We start from the raw sequence: 16,212 nt of genomic DNA, 5'->3' as shown, positions 1-16,212 counted from the left end.
AGTAGGGGCCCAACCAATACTGATTGAATAAATAAACAATGGAAGTGTAGACAAGCTATTTATTTAGCTGAAAACTTTTACAGGAGATTCTGGTTCCATTTTGGAGAAACCCAGGTCAATGTCTAAATTACCTCAGTTGTGCCTCTCTAAACAGGGTATAGATTTATATATGCAAGTGCCATACTAGCATTTCTTAAGCAAAAAATATAAAAGGTTTCTTTACATTAGTGTCTTCTTCAAAGAAGATAGAGATCATTCAAGACACCAGATTTTTCACTTACTTTGAGGATCTTTTCAAAGAAAAATGGTACTTTGAAGCAGTAAACATGATATAGCCATCTGTTTGGGTTTTTTCCTACCAACTCAGCTAAGGGAAATCTTACTTCATATTGGCGGAATCACTGACAAGACTTTTAAACATAAAACGATTTGAGAAACAGAAAATGCAAAGCTGCCCATATTTTCACCACTGTGTGTACAGACTTTGAACAAATGTGATTAATAATTCACTTTTAAAAATTCAGTGGAACACCGGTAACCTAAGTGTCAGAAAACATGCCTAATATTCATGTTATAAGATAACCATGCTCATATCATACTTTAAAGGTGTGAGCGGATGTGAGGTAATCCACGGCTTATAGGGGCAATCTTTCCATTTACCTTTCTTCTTTCCATTCAGTCTTTCAACACATTAATTAAAATGTCTATTAAATGCCTGGCACTACACTAGCACGAAAATACATGGTGAGCTCATAAAGACATGGTCCTTGTGTAAATTTTACTTATATATAGTCCTTTTTTTACACAAAATGTAACAGTTTCTGAACTGAAGCCATTGTTTTTCCCTAAAACCAGCTCTTCTGCTTAGAGTTGTAAATTTTGCTAATAGCATCATTTCTCTCCTTTCGTTTGAAGCCTCAGAATCAGCAAGGCCCTCAGTATTTGTCACACAAACTACTGCAATATTCTTCCTATTATGTGTACTAACTTCAGTTTTTTATACTTTAAAGCATTACAAAATATCTTGGTTCAGCTGCTTACATTTATTACTTATCTAATTATCTAATTAAGGACTCTTGAGGCAGTTATAAAATTGTCCCAAACTACTTTTCACATCTTAATATTTTTTGTAAAGCTACACCCAGCTTCATTCAAACTCAATTATTTACTCTCTCAAACATATTCCACCAATTTCCTCTTCTGTATAGTATTTATTCAAGATATTCTTCCCTGTGACCTACTCTTCCCTCCCTACATAATCACAGAAATTATAACTTCCTTCAAGAAATATCTTAAATAATAATTTCTCTATAAAGTCTTAAAGGATTCTCACAGATGTTTACAAATATCTACAAATAAGATGTTTTCAAAGTACAAATATCATCATTTGTATTTTCTAAGGAACTCCCACATTCTGCTTCACTTTGTCTAATAGTCCACTAGGCTACACAATCCTAAGGCAGAGGTAGCTTTATTTACCAGTGTTCAGAGATGGTACTCAGAACTTTTATTTGCTTATTGGTATTTCTGATTACAAATCTTCTTCTGAATCCTACATATCTTCTAAGTCTTATGCTGAAATATGGTAATAGCGACCAACATGGTTCCCATACCAAGCAGAAGACCAATAATAAAACCCAGTGAAGGAAAGGGACTCTGATCTGTGGTGCTTTAGGCTTGGGCCATCCACAGACTTTTCATCACATCTATGGATTTCTTTTAACTTGCTTCTTTACTTACTCTTCCATTTTTATGTTTTCCTCTCATTCTTCTACTTTCTCTATCACTCCATGTTAGGCAAGCAGCGATATTCTCCAGCATTTTGCTTATTTCTGCTAGTAGCAATCAAGGATTAAATTTTTCTCACTCCTGGGATATACTATAAAAAATGATAATTGCCTTTCTAGGCTACTGCTAATCTCTAAACTAACCTCCAAAGTTTGTGGAGAAAAATAAAATGAAGAGAATTCAAACTGAATTTCAGTGTTTATTTTTTAAACTCAAATGAGTTGTCAGTCAACTTAGGTGGCATTAAAGGGGGGAAAAAAAACCAGTCAAATAACTAAAGTTAATATAATGTGGTTTTGAATGTGAATGTATATATTGATATATAAATAAATTTATATCGATCAACTGTATAAATTAAAAGAAAATGAAAATACTTCCATAGCTTTCTTAAGCACCTTTTCTTTCTAAGCTCTGTTCGCTTTCATGCAGTGAAAGCATGGAAATCATTTTCCATATTATCAAAAATGAAATAAAACTTGGAAAGAAAGCAGAGATGAATCTAAGCTGAAAATTATTATAACTACATTTTTTTCTGCAGAAAAGTTTTCCCAATAGCTATATTCTTTCTTAGGTTTTATTTATACCCAGGACTTTGTGATATAAGACAATGGTTTTCCCAATAAATGTCCCTTTTGAAATATGGAGTAAATTAAAAATAGTAACTGTAGTGAAACTGTAGATAATTTAGAGTGAATGGGTAGAAAACCACTTACCCCCAGTTGCCACAGTGATTTCACGTAGGAAATGGCCATAAAATGGAAAATCGAAGGACAGATTCACTCTCTGCAAGGAACAACAACCAGAAAAGAAAATCAATAATGTGCATAATAGTAAATGTAAAATGAAGAGCCTTCTACCTAAAAGAAATGATGCTTCTACTTTGCACCACTATTATTGTAGTTGACTATTAGAACCTGAATCTTGGATGGAAAGAAAGATTTTTTTCCCCTGGTAACTAAATGTTTAAAGTATGTGAAAAGAATAAAGTTTTGCTGTTGTGGTCTGTTGATCTGTTCTTCAGTTACAAAGGGAATCTAGAAGTTTCAACTCTGAATCAAGCTATTCTCTTTAACATCACCACTGCCTCTCAGTTGTCCACTACAAAGTAGGTCAGCCATCATGATAATCTTAGGGTTCTTTTTAGTTTGATTAATCTTCTCCAAAATAGTAGAGCATGTTATCTGTCAAGTTTCACTGAATTTAAAAAAATATATATTTATTTTACAAAATTATATATTCAATTTATCTTCTGTACATCCCAGAACAAAAGGCAATTTTATGGAACAAGATACTTTGCACCTACAGATCTAGACCTGCAGATATTTTTATTTTTAAGATACGATAAACTCCCCAGATTCAGTATACAGATGACCCCTAAACAACAAGGGTTTGAACTGCGTTGGCCAGTTCCACTTATGAGGCATTTTTTTTCCAATAAATATAGTATCTGTGTTTTCATTTTACAGATCTTTAAATTATCAAAGTGTTGAGAAAACTTTGATTAGAGATCACAATATATGAAATCAAAAGAACTAGGGTTTGAGTCCTGATTCTATCCAGCCCTTGGGTGAGTCATTTGCCAATTTCCTTATTTTTGAGGCAGAGATACCAGTGTGTGGATTTTCAAATGTGCGGGGACTGGCAGCCCTAACCCCCAGCGTTGTTCAAGGGTCAACCGTTTTATGTCCACTTTTAAAAGCACAGAATCAAAGAATAAAAAATTCTGGTTACTAGAAAGCTACTTTTACTTTGTAGAGAGGAAAACTGGAGAGACTTAGGAAGAAAGTTCATAAATTTTGCCCCTCTTTTTTCTAAAAAGGGATCTGAAGCTTTGGATATATATATTTATAATATATCTTTATATATCTCTTTATATAGATAGACAGTAAGATAAAAACAAGACACAACAAAGCAAAACAAAGAAAAAGAAACCCTAGATATTGTGTATGTTTGAAATGATATGAACCAGATATATTATTATTAGGCAAGAAAAAAGAAAAACAGGGAGCTATAACAAAGGTGGTTAGCTGAAATAAAAGGATCCATAGGGAAATTAATCGGCTGATTTAGAGCCTAATAGCATGTACAAACTACCTATAGTAAAAGATTATGTTAAAATTCAACAATTTCTATATCATATCTCTCCCAATATACAAATTTAAAAAAAAGAGAATTATATATAGCTAGATTAAATTTAGCTCTTTCCAATTGTACAAATGATTGCTTTTTTATATCCATCAGAGATTTCTAATGACTTATTTGGCATGATATTAATCATTCAAAATTTACAGTGACTTTCCATTAGGTTTTTTTTCTTTCCTTTTTAATGAAAGCTGCATCTTCAGAAAGGGTTTATCTTCATTTTTATTTTATGCTGACTAATGGGAACAACAAAATCTATTTTCACTGCACTAACTGAAATGAGTGGTTACTAATAACCCTAACATAAAAGCTTCAGTGGCAAAATCATTATCGCAAAGAAAAGGTCAGACATAATTTTATAAAGGCACTTGCTGTAGTACACTGTTCTGCATCATTCTAATTTATTTCCACGCTCATGTGCAAATCGGTAAAATTTACAGCCCTTTGGCATTCTCACTTCCAGAATAAGAGTTTGGTTTAAACATCTATCACTAACATATCAAAGATGAACCAGAGGAATATGACAATTTTTCAGCCACAACAAATGTTTAAATATTTTAGAATAAAATTGAGATAAACAAATATCTAAGTTAAAGACTGTTTTTGAGAAGTAAATAAGTTCTCAAGGAAAAATTGCTGATATATTATCCTGAAGCACAACATCAATGATTGAAATGTTTCCCTGTTTAAATGACCAGATACCTTAGTTATCACCATGGCCTGCTTCACACTAATAATGGCAATGACAATTTAGAAAGGTGTTACCTTCTCAATAGTTGTGAAATCTACCCATTTCTCTCCAGGTACTACTGACACCCTTCTCCAAGTATAGATCACTTTTTTTTTTTTTTGCGGTACGCGGGCCTCTCACCGCCGCGGCCTCTCCCGTTGCGGAGCACAGGCTCCGGACGCACAGGCTCAGCGTCCATGGCTCACGGGCCCAGCCGCTCGGCAGCACGTGGGATCCTCCCAGACCGGGGCACGAACCCGAGTACCCTGCATCAGCAGGCGGACCCCCAACCACTGCGCCAGCAGGGAAGCCTAGTATAGATCACTTTTAGCGTAATAACTTGCTCACAGGTGTCTTGGCTCCATTTTCCCTGGAATTCATTCTCCATACTATCTAGCATATCACTCCCCCACTTCAAATCATTCAATCTAGAATCCCATTGACCCTGGAATCATGCCAAAATAGTGAAAACGAGTTCTAAGACCCACCACTAACTGGTCTCTCCTACCTTAAGATTCTCCCTTCATATTTTCTGTTCAGGCCAGCCTTCTAGAATAAATTTAGTTCCTTAAAACTGCCACCCTTAACCCTGGGCTCTGGTACTTCAACATGATGTCTCTTCTGACTGAAATGGTCTCTCAACCTTGGCTGGTCATGGCGCCCACGTTCTTTGGCTTAGTTTGGTTGGTACTCCAAACCTGACATAAGGACTTGGAGCAGATAATTTGTTTGGAAGGTGATCCTAGGAAGCATTTGCTAAAGGAGGTGGGAAAAGTGAGACAAGGAAAAGAGAAAAACTAGTAACAGCTATTGGTTGTGTTACCACTATAGCCAGGTCTCCCCTTGGAGACCTTCTGAGAAAGAGTGGGGGGAAAATATGCCTCAGAATCATCTCATTGGAGGTTAGGAGGCTGGGCTACTTATCCATCAACGCCTATCTCCTGTCGATCAAAGGTGCTCCTGTGGGCAGATGAATCCCCCCTTCCCCAGGATTACCCTTGCTTACCCTCAGGCAGAGAGAAGAGCCACAGCACTTGATCTGAGGAGTTGCTAGTATATTAGAAGCTGCCTCCCACAGCTTCAAGTGAACTCAGGGAGGCAGAGGGGATATGGGGCAAAGCATCAAGAGGCACCGCGAAGTGTCACATCCTCAGAGTCCTACCGTGACTTCTTAGCCCAAGTTAGGCTTCCTACTGTATCTCACCTAGCATTCTCTCTATATACATGCACACGTGAAACAAGCGCATGGGGTTCAGATTTTAACTGCTTCAAAGTGAAACTCGGCATCAGGGTGGTTAAGAATGGCCCAAGTGGGAAACCAAAATTTAAACCCAGATTTGAAAGACAACAAAGACAATGCTCTTAATTACTGAGCTATTGAAAATAAAGTGATAAGAAGTGTCACACTTAAAGGCAAATTTTTGAAAATTATCATCCCTCCTTAAAACACATACAAACACAGACACACACACACACACACACTCAAACACACACACACACACACACACACACACTACTGAAACATAAACAAAAAACATTAAGCACTAGAATTTCATGAAGGGCTTTAAGCTAATTTATTATATATTCAGTATAATTACCCTCTGGGTAACTGGATCATTATTTTATCTCAGTATGGTATATAAAACAGGCATGGGCGGGGAGCTAAAGGAAAGTTTTATTTGTTCATTCATTCATTCATGCAGTCAGAAATCATTTATTCAACACCTTATATATACCAGGCACTTAATCAGGGTCTGAGCATCATACAGTAAGTCCCACCCAGTTTCTTCCTTCAAGGAGTTCAGAAGATGGTGCAGGAGAGCAACATGGAAGGATAAACAAGTAGGACCAGGCAGGGTCAGAGTAAGGACCCAGAGAGAACACCTAACCCAGAGGAGATGGCATTGAAACTCTTTAAAAGGAATCACCAGAAGCTAGTCAGATGAGACCTGAAGGCATGGGAGTGGAAGGGATTGTAAAAATATATGTAGAAGGTAAAACTGGAAGGATCGTGATTAATTGTATATAAAAGCTGGGAGCGGGGAAGAGCTGTCTAGAATGTAGGACAGGTTTCTAGCTGGGTGACTGGTGGACCATAATCCACCAACTGAATTGATGAATACGGGAAGAAGAGCTATTTTGGTTAGGTGTGAGAAGGCTTGCTGTGTCACTAATTAATTACATATCCTTTAACTATATAATTAAAAAAAAAACCCCAAATTGTAAATGCCACAGAGGACCCTTCTGAAATCAGAAGGGTAAACAGAAAAAGAAACGTAATTTTGAAATTTAGTTGACTTAATTGATGTACATGACAGAAATGAATGTTTTCCTATCTTGGATCTCATCCCATAAGAAATATCTAACGTAAAAGGAAGAAGCATTTCGGAAAACTGTCATGTGAAGACACAATAAATTAATTAACAGGGCGAAATATAAAATGAAAACTCAGAAGTGAAATTTTAACAAGCATGTGTGGCATAAATAAAATCAATTGAATTTGCTAATTCCTTACACTCTGCAGAAAGGAGGGGTATCATAATTTTGAGACAAGCATAGGAAGTATCACAGGGGGGAGAAGAAATTTATGAAGCATGCTTTGAAAAGTTTGCAGAAGCATATAGATAGGTTCTAGGTGGTGTGTTGCAAATTTATGGCAGGTACAGCCATGTATGACTGTGACTTTTAAAACCACATCATGCTCCCTCACAGCATGCCCCGCGGAATCACTGCTGGGAACAGACTATCAGAGGCAATTAGGGCCATGCTCAGGGATCTCTAAGTACGTCCCCACCTCTTACTGCCTCTTTTACATATTTTTCTTATGCCTATCGCCATCCGGCTTCTGACTAATTATTATGATCTCTGCTAATTCTTTCTTAATGACACAAGAATTATAAACCTATGTAAACACTATTCCAGGTTTACTTGTTTGCCCATTTCTCAGTGGTATTACAAAGATAAATTAATTAGTCAATGCTTGTAAGACCTTGAAGACAGAAACTATTAGGTTAAGAATCTGGAGTGGGCACATTTATAATCCTAAAAGCCATTTAAAAGGTCATTAATAAAAACTGCCTTTTGTTTTAAGACAGCTTCTTATTTACAGTAATAAGGTTATACTCTTCTGGTTCCCCCAGCCTTGATTTCATCTTTATAAAGTATAGTCTTGATGAAAGCAGCTTGTGGGAAAAATATTAGTAGTAACTACTCTTTTAGGAACTGCTGATCTCTTGAGTTCATGACAGCAAAGGGTCCAGAGAATATGGGCAGTATCCATTTATTTAAGAATAAATTCATGGATTAATCATTAATTTCTATACATATATTTTAACATTCTATTTTTAATCATTCAAATCATTTCATGTTTGCAGGGCACATGTTTGTATCTTGAAGCTGTCACATAGGTGGGATGATGATGGTGATGATGATGATTGACAAAGTGAGATTTGTGTTATTTTTTCCAAAGACAATTTCAAAAGTTAGATGGAGTCAGTTTGTTTATTTATGTCAAATATTAACTTTGAGAGGAAATGAAAATTTTAAGAAAAGATACTTTTTGTTTTATTTACATAGATATTTCTAGTGATACTGGCTTTCATCGAAATACCTGAATAAATTATCTTATTTCCAGTAATATTTATATCCCTAATAAATAAAAATGATTGAATAATCCTTATTAGATAACTTTTTATATATAACTATGAATAAATTTAATTTCTTAATTGGGATGTGACATATTCTTCCATAATGCACAAAACATTCTTGAACCTGAATAAGGTCCACATAAAATTCATTCACCTATAAATGCTTAGAACAGATTATTGCAGTCCTTTGTTAACCACAGACACAAATTTTAAAATCTTCTTTTAGTGGAAATAGATGGAACTTTATTTTTAAATTTTCAAAGATTCTTTTCTAATTTTTGAATGATCTAGCATGGTTTTAGAGTCAGACAGACTTGAAATTACATCCCAGCTTTGGTACTTTGTAGCTGTGTGATTTCGTAAATCATTTAACCTCTTTAAGGCACAGTTTGCTCATCTGTAGTCAATACATTTCTTCAAAGGGTTATTTTAAGGATCAAACGACCAAATGACACCTGGACCTTCATAAGCACTGAGTCAATATTATATTATGTACCTGAAGGCGTCTAGCATAGCAGTAGTTCCTTAAAATTCATTTCCTAAATAAAAATAGCTCCCTGTTTGACTCCTAATAAGTAGATGGAAATGATTTGACATATGTTGTTTCTAATATCAATGCAGGCATATTCCTTTTCTAATAGAATCATATGACAATTAGACATTATGTTCCTCAGAAACGTTATGATGTTTTCAGTTCTGTTATATTGAAATAATCATAACTACTGTATTTACTGGTGTTAGGAGAATGAAATTAGCATTTAATATATCAGACATTATGCTAAGTATTTTGCCTGCATTTAGCAAGTATGAATGCTAAAATTAGGTAAAAGTATGACAAGAAACAGGATGTTGATATGCACAAAGTATCTTCCCAAAAGATACTAGATAATTACCAAAGGAAAAATAGTAAGTTTACAGTGAAGAAACAAAATCTGGCAGACATCACCTTAAGCAGGTGATCAAAGTTAACATCACCAGTCATACTGACATCACGTACCTCCTGGTGTGATGCATGATGAAGGACAAAATATCATTCCCCTAGTATTCTTGCCAAAAATAGATAACCTGTGTTTAATCATGAAGAAGCAGTAGACAAACCCCAAATCAGGATCACTGTACAAAATAGCTGGCAAAGACTCTTCAAAATGTCAAGTTCATGAAAGATAAAGAAAGATGGAGAACCTGTCATAGGCTGGAGGAGACGAGACTAGATTTGACAAATAAATGCAATGTAGGTCCTGGATTGGATTCTGGATAGGAAAAAAGATGGTTTGGGGACAATTCACAAAATGTGAATAAGGCCTGTAGATTCATTAAGAGTATCACACCAACATTAATTTCTTGGTATTGATAATTGTACCATGAGTATGTAAAGTGTTAATATTTGGGGAAGCACGGTGAAAGCTATATGGGAACCCTTTCAATAATGTTTCCAAGTTTATTTATGAGCCTGAAAGTATTCCAAAACAAAACTCTAGAAGGACAAGTAATAAGTTCAAACCACCAGCAGTAGTAGAGCCAGGATTTCAGTCCAATATGCTTGACTCCAGAACTCCTGAGTCTTGACCACGATATCATTCTATCTCCCTTCTTTTACACTGGGTGATCCTTTTTCTACCTATTAACAGACTTTCTATAGCTGTGTTTTTCTACCTGATACTCTTAACATTGTCAGTGACTCATATCTTTGTTCTCAGTAGACATAACTTAATTTTCTTTAAAATTTAATAACAAGGAAAATAGCTAGAAAGCTCCCAGGTGCCTGAGGCAAAAGCCACACACGCAAAAATCTGAGGAAGGTAGAGAGCAGTGTTCTCAGATGAAATGCACTGAATCACAGGGGCTAGTGCCACGCTGGGTGGCGCTGTAGTGAGCGGCACACCACTGAGGTCTGATGGCAACGCGGTGGGTCCCTTCTCACCAGGTAATGGGTACAGCCTGAACTACTCTTTTTTGCACATTTGAGGATCAGATGCTTCCATTTCTTATCCTCCAAGGATAGATCTAAGGGCCTATTCTCTAAACTTACAGAACATTGATTGATTTATTTTTTTACAATTGTCAATGGTAATGGCCTTTCACGGGTTTATTCACCTATTTAACAAATATATTCACTTATAAAAGTAACATAAACCGACAGATAGTAGAATGATAGAAATATGAGTATATATATGTATGTAGATATAGATAGAAAGATTTAAATCAGTAAGTTTCCACAACAAGCAACTACTAAAGAGAGAAAATGTACTATGCAGAGGCATTTCCATGTGGTTGACAGAAGTGCAAGCTTCTTTTGTATACCCTAAAGTAAGATCCTGCTTCTAGGCCATAAAAGAGCTGAGTATATTCCAGAAATAAAATAACTGCAGGGCAGGATGACTTGAAACAGTTTCACCACGTCGGATTTTTACAAAATGCAATTTTAAACAAACTCTCACACTCCAGGGAGGAGTGAACAGGACATGGGTCTTTAATCCAGTGACTGAAAACACCGGAAACCTAATTAAAATATCAAAATGTCCATGGAAAGGGACTAATCAATACGCAAATATACAGGGAAGGGAGTGGCTCCTTTTAGAAATAAAGCCCATCAACTGAATTGATTTTCTGAGTTAGAATTTCTAACAGCTTCAGCACTTTTTTCATAACAGAGCTGAGAACTTAATTAACCCCGCCTATGGAATGACACTCTGCGTGGGACTACGGATAAATTAGAAAACAAAATGTAAACATTTTGCAGTTACCTGATGCTTGCTCATATGAACTTGAGATGAAGTGAATTATCATCATATCTTTTGAGCCCTCCCATTGCACGGTTCCCAGAAACACCTGGCTTACAGTAGCTTGCCTATACTTGCATGTTTTGAGAATCATTCAAATTAATGTGACTATTTACCATTCAGGCGGAGTGCAGAACATAAGTCTGTTCAGGGGCACAGAAAGTAAAACAGGATTTTATAAAGAAGCCCTGGGAGGGCAGGTAGGGGAAGGGGAGAACCAGACGTCACTTCTGAATTTTTCATGCTGCTCTAGGAACAAGGCAGTGATTCTACCAGGCTTCTCAAACCTGAGTGTGCAGGGCAATCACTTAGGGTTCTTGTTTAAAATAGATTGATTCAGTAGATGTGGGGGGGAAGGGAGCTAAAATTCTGCATTTCTAACAAGCTCCCAGAGCTACTGAGACTGCCCCAGGAATCCCACTTGGAGTGGTCAAGGCTTTATGTCATATAAATGGTCTTTGAAACTCTAAAACAGTGCTGTAAGGAAGCTTTGACGAGCGTGAAATGGGTTAAAAGGATAAATAGACTTGATTCCGGATAACATCATCTCACTTCATCTGTTAGCACTCAACTGACCTGAAATTTTCCATTTAAGGAAGTAAAGGATAGAGGTACCTCCTAGCCCAGCACCTTTAAAGCAATGATTTGCAAAACCTCTTTGCAGCCCCAGTACACCTGAGGGCAATGACACTGGTTACTTCCTTGACCAGGGACTTGGACAGGGCAGGAAAAGTATTCCTATGAGTTCATCCTTGACAGTTTGAAAATGTCCTCCCTTGCCTCGGTTGATTATAATCTGTCCTCCCTTCTTTCCTGTCACTGGAAAATGACTGTTTTAAAGTTAAAATGCTCACATGACGATGGTTAGTATCGATCTTAACAGACATCAATAGAGCTGTAGTAGCCAGGGTTTCAACATTGTACAAATGTTAAATCATTCCATTCTAGTAACAACCTTAGAAAGTAGGTACCATTGTCATTCCCATTTTACAGCTGAGGAAAGTGATTAACAGACAGTAAATAACAGACTTCAAGTCACCCAGCTTATAGTTGGCAAAAGTGGGGACTCACATCCAGGCAGCCTGTTTCTAAGCCCACATGCTTAAACGCTATATCAAGGTGCCCCTCAACTGACACTGAAACAGCAGGTAAAACACTGACCAGCTGAAATTGGTTTTGCTCCCTTCAATCAGGTTGTTGATTAATCAAACCTGGAGTTATTTTACAGAGGCAGCAGTGCGCACGTGCAAGACAGGAACCCAGGCCTCCAGGCTGACCCTGGAACTTAGACTCTTCAGTCTACAGAACTCAAAGAATAGAAATGCTTCCACTGGTGCCCTTTACGAAGTGAGAAGTCCTTCAATAAGGAAAATCCAGCTCCCAGCAGCAGAAGTAACTTGAGACTAGTCAATCAGCTTCCAAGTTTGAAATTCCCCTAACCCCTTAAATTTCACCCCAGACTTGGATCTGAGACAGATTTAAGCTCTGCCTGCCTCCCAGCCATTCAACCTGCAATAAAGCTGTTTCCTTTCTCAAACAAAGGTGTCACAGTATTGGCTTCTATGCACATCAGGCAGGGAGTCCTTGCTTGGTAACAATGTGTTAAGATTTGGAATTCAGTGCTGGCAGAGCTCCTGGGAAGGATGATTAAATCATTCAAAACTTGACTACAGGTTGAAATCAAAATTTAGGCCAGGTCCAATTTTAACTCTTCAACCTCCTCTGCTAACAGCTCCCCTTTTATTATTTTTTTTAACTTTTTACTTGGAAATAATTTCAAATTAAAGTTACAAGAATAATCCAAAGAGCCCCCTGCATCATTTATGCAGATTCACCAGCGTTTAACATTCTGCCACAGTTGGCAATTTTTGGATTTTTCAAAAGCTAAGTAAATTGATGCCTCTGAACACAGCTTCCAAGAGCTGCTCCTTTATCCAGCCTACCCATATCTACAGTTTGCTCTGCAGGGCTCAGGGCTCAGGTGCCTAAACTCAGCCTATTTATCAGGAGCAAAACTTACTTCGCATTTCTTCTCAGAGAGTGGCTGCATAACAAGAAATTCCTGGCAATGTATCATTAATTGAGAGTGGCTAAAAGTGTTCTACTTCTGGTCCCACTGGAGTGGAACAGAGCACCTTCAGTGAAAAAAGGATGAGACACCTACTTTCTGGGGCTGCACAGAAGTTCTGATGGGAAGGCAATTTATAAACAAACCATGTGAGACCTTCACTATTTTGCCTAGAGTAATCATCCACCACCTAAGTCACAGGCTGTAATTTAGTAAGAAGAAACAGACAAAAAAAAAGATATTGAAAATAGGTATAAAATATATTTTTAAAAGATACTAAAATGCTAGCTTGTTCAAGAAATCTCAATTCCAAAATGTCTTAAGTCTTTCATCTTCTAATTTAAGATTTTTCACAAGAATTATACCTACTTGCTTTTAGTTATATTTACTCTTAAGGAACATTATAGTCCATCTATATTTTGCTAATTTTTCTGTGCTACGAAGCATTTTCCTTGCAAAAGAGTCCTGTGAAAGCTCTATCATTTAATAACTTCAGGATGAGAATATGTTTTACACTCATGTTATCTAAAATTAACCCTTGTTAAGTCTTCATGGGGTCCTAGAGATATCTCGGAAAGGATGATTAAAAACAGGTCTGAGGCTTCCCTGGTGGTGCAGTGGTTGAGAGTCCGCCTGCCAATGCAGGGGACACGGGTTCGTGCCCCCGTCCGGGAAGATCCCACATGCCGCGGAGCGGCTGGGCCCGTGAGCCATGGCTGCTGAGCCTGCGTGTCTGGAGCCTGTGCTACGCAATGGGCGAGGCCACAACAGTGAGAGGCCCGCGTACCGCAAAAACAAACAAACAAACAAAAAACAGGTCTGAGAAGAGAATCTAGGATGAAAGACAAGAGTAAATGGATTTATTCATTCCACCTGAGATATGGCTGCCTGGCTTCAGGGTCCCTTTTTAGCAGCTGTTACAATTATAAAAGATTAATGTGAAACCTTCCAAGAGGGTTTCACAGAAACCTTAAGTATTCATCTCACTTGTGACTTTAAAAAGATGAGTAGAGGACTTCCCTGGTGGTGCAGTGGTTAAGAATCCGCCTGCCAATGCAGGGGACACGGGTTCGATATCTGGTCCAGGAAGGTCCCACATGTCGCAGGGCAACTAAGCCTGTGCACCACAACTACTGAAGCCCCTGCGCTTAGAGCCCGTGCTCTGCAACAACAGAAGCCACGGCAATGAGAAGCCCGTGCGTACGGCAACGAAGAATAGCTGCTCGCCGCAACTAGGGAAAGCCTGTGCACAGCAACGAAGACCCAATGCAGCCAAAAAAAAAAAAACCAAGTAGATATTTATCTATCTAGGATTTTTTTACAGCCATCACTGGTAACAGAGAATGTATGATTACTTCCTATGACTCTAACTTTATATAAAGAATGGTGCCTGTCCTCTACTAAAGATACAGTATTGGAGAAACGAGATTAAATTGAACTGAAATATGATGAATTCAAGTATGATTTTTAAAAAGAAGGTATGTTCTTGCTTTGGAAAACTATGGTTTGTAATCTGCATAAAAATTGAACACTGTACTTCACAAGGCCACTATCTTGAAGAATTTCCAAAGTCCCTTACATGTCTAAAATATTAGATGGGGATGTTCAACCTGTGTCATTAATGCCATCGGTGGAAGAGGGACTACATCCTTACTTGTCCACTTGGAGGGAAGTGGACCAGCTTACATGCCTGGCATGCAGAGGAGCTCGGTTACTCTGAGCTCATACTGATTTTATGGAATGGAACAAAAGAAGGCCTTTCTTTTCCATAGAAGGCCCTCAAATAATACTTTCTTCACGACAGATATTCTCAAAGTTGATAAATGATTTCAGTATGATAATAATAGTAAAATGAATTAATTAAACCAAAATTAAGGTAGGCACATGCAGACACAACTCATCCCAGTCTGTTATTAAACTAGAGGGAAATCCTGTATATGAAGACAAGTGAGGCCAGGTTGATGAACTGTGTATGCCTTACTTGAAATGAAACAACTCACAAGACAGAATGCAGCAAGTTTATTCAACCAGTCAAAAATAAAAATAAATAAAAGCAACTTATTGTTAGACACTGCAAACAGGACTCAGGCAAAAATATGTGGTCTAGATAATAGCCTAATAGAGATAGCAAATTAAATTGCCTTTTGAGTTAATCGTTTAGAAAAATAAGCACTTATCAACAGATTTTCTGATGCGCGGAAAAAATGAAATGGTGCAATATGAGAAAACAGTTGACTAAAGTCACCACAGGCATCCAGATATAGCTCTCCCAACACCAACATTATGGAAATGTAAGAGCAATGGAAATGCTAGTCAAAATGATGCTATTTTCCTTGGAAAAAAGAAAATACCTCCAGAAAGCCTAATTTTTGTTTAATGAAGTTTTCTGTATCTATTTGAGTAGTCTGAGGATCCCCACAGACAACAGTCCAATTTTTAAATTTTAAAACAGTCCACCATCAAAAACTATACCAGTTTCATCAAAAACCTTACCTGCTCTATGACGGAGACATAGGAGAGCAGCACTTCATTTTGCTAGTGTTTCTTATATAAAGAATCAATCTTCTTACTAACATATAGAAAGATAATTTAAAAAAAAATTTTTTTTAAAGTCAGGGTATGTTTGTCTGGCAAAAAGCAGACTGGCAATTTCTTGGCAGAAAATTATATAGAGATATTATATAGATATATAGATATATATCTGTAGAAAGAGACTCTTAGAGATTACTTAGGAATTAACTTACTTGGGGGTTACTATTTTTTATTAGGACTCTCAAAAAACAATGCCTTACTACCTCATTGTTATTTTCAGCATCCTTTCATATCTCATTTTTATTCTTTCTCTTTATTTAAAATTTATTTATTTTTGGCTGCTTTGGGTCTTCGTTGTTGTGTGCGGGCTTTCTCTATTTGCGGTGAGCGGGGGCTACTCTTTTTTTTTTTTAATAAACGTATGTATTTATTTATTTTTGGCTGTGTTGGTTCTTCGTTGCTGCACGCGGGCTTTCTCTGGTTGTGGCGAGCGGGGGCTACTCTTCGTTGTGGTGTGTGGCCCTC

The 16,212-nt window shown here is 37.2% G+C and overlaps 1 protein-coding gene across 3 annotated transcripts in view; it reads right to left on the bottom strand.

Moving 5' to 3' along the window:
* PLXDC2 (plexin domain containing 2) overlaps nucleotides 1–16,212 on the bottom strand; it is a 415,558-nt gene that overhangs the window by 196,145 nt on the left and 203,201 nt on the right. For all 3 annotated transcript variants that reach the window (XM_082647894.1, XM_082647893.1, XM_082647892.1), the window contains one exon: nucleotides 2,502–2,571. In XM_082647894.1, the coding sequence (XP_082504020.1) occupies nucleotides 2,502–2,571 (70 nt within the window). The remainder of the gene's footprint in view (nucleotides 1–2,501; nucleotides 2,572–16,212) is intronic.

The sequence above is a fragment of the Grampus griseus genome (genome assembly GCF_964374135.1).
Source record: "Grampus griseus genome assembly, chromosome: 2".
In the NCBI taxonomy this organism is placed as follows: domain Eukaryota; kingdom Metazoa; phylum Chordata; class Mammalia; order Artiodactyla; family Delphinidae; genus Grampus; species Grampus griseus.
The sequence above is the reverse complement of the archived record's forward strand: the minus strand, read 5'-3'. Positions and strand labels throughout refer to the sequence as shown.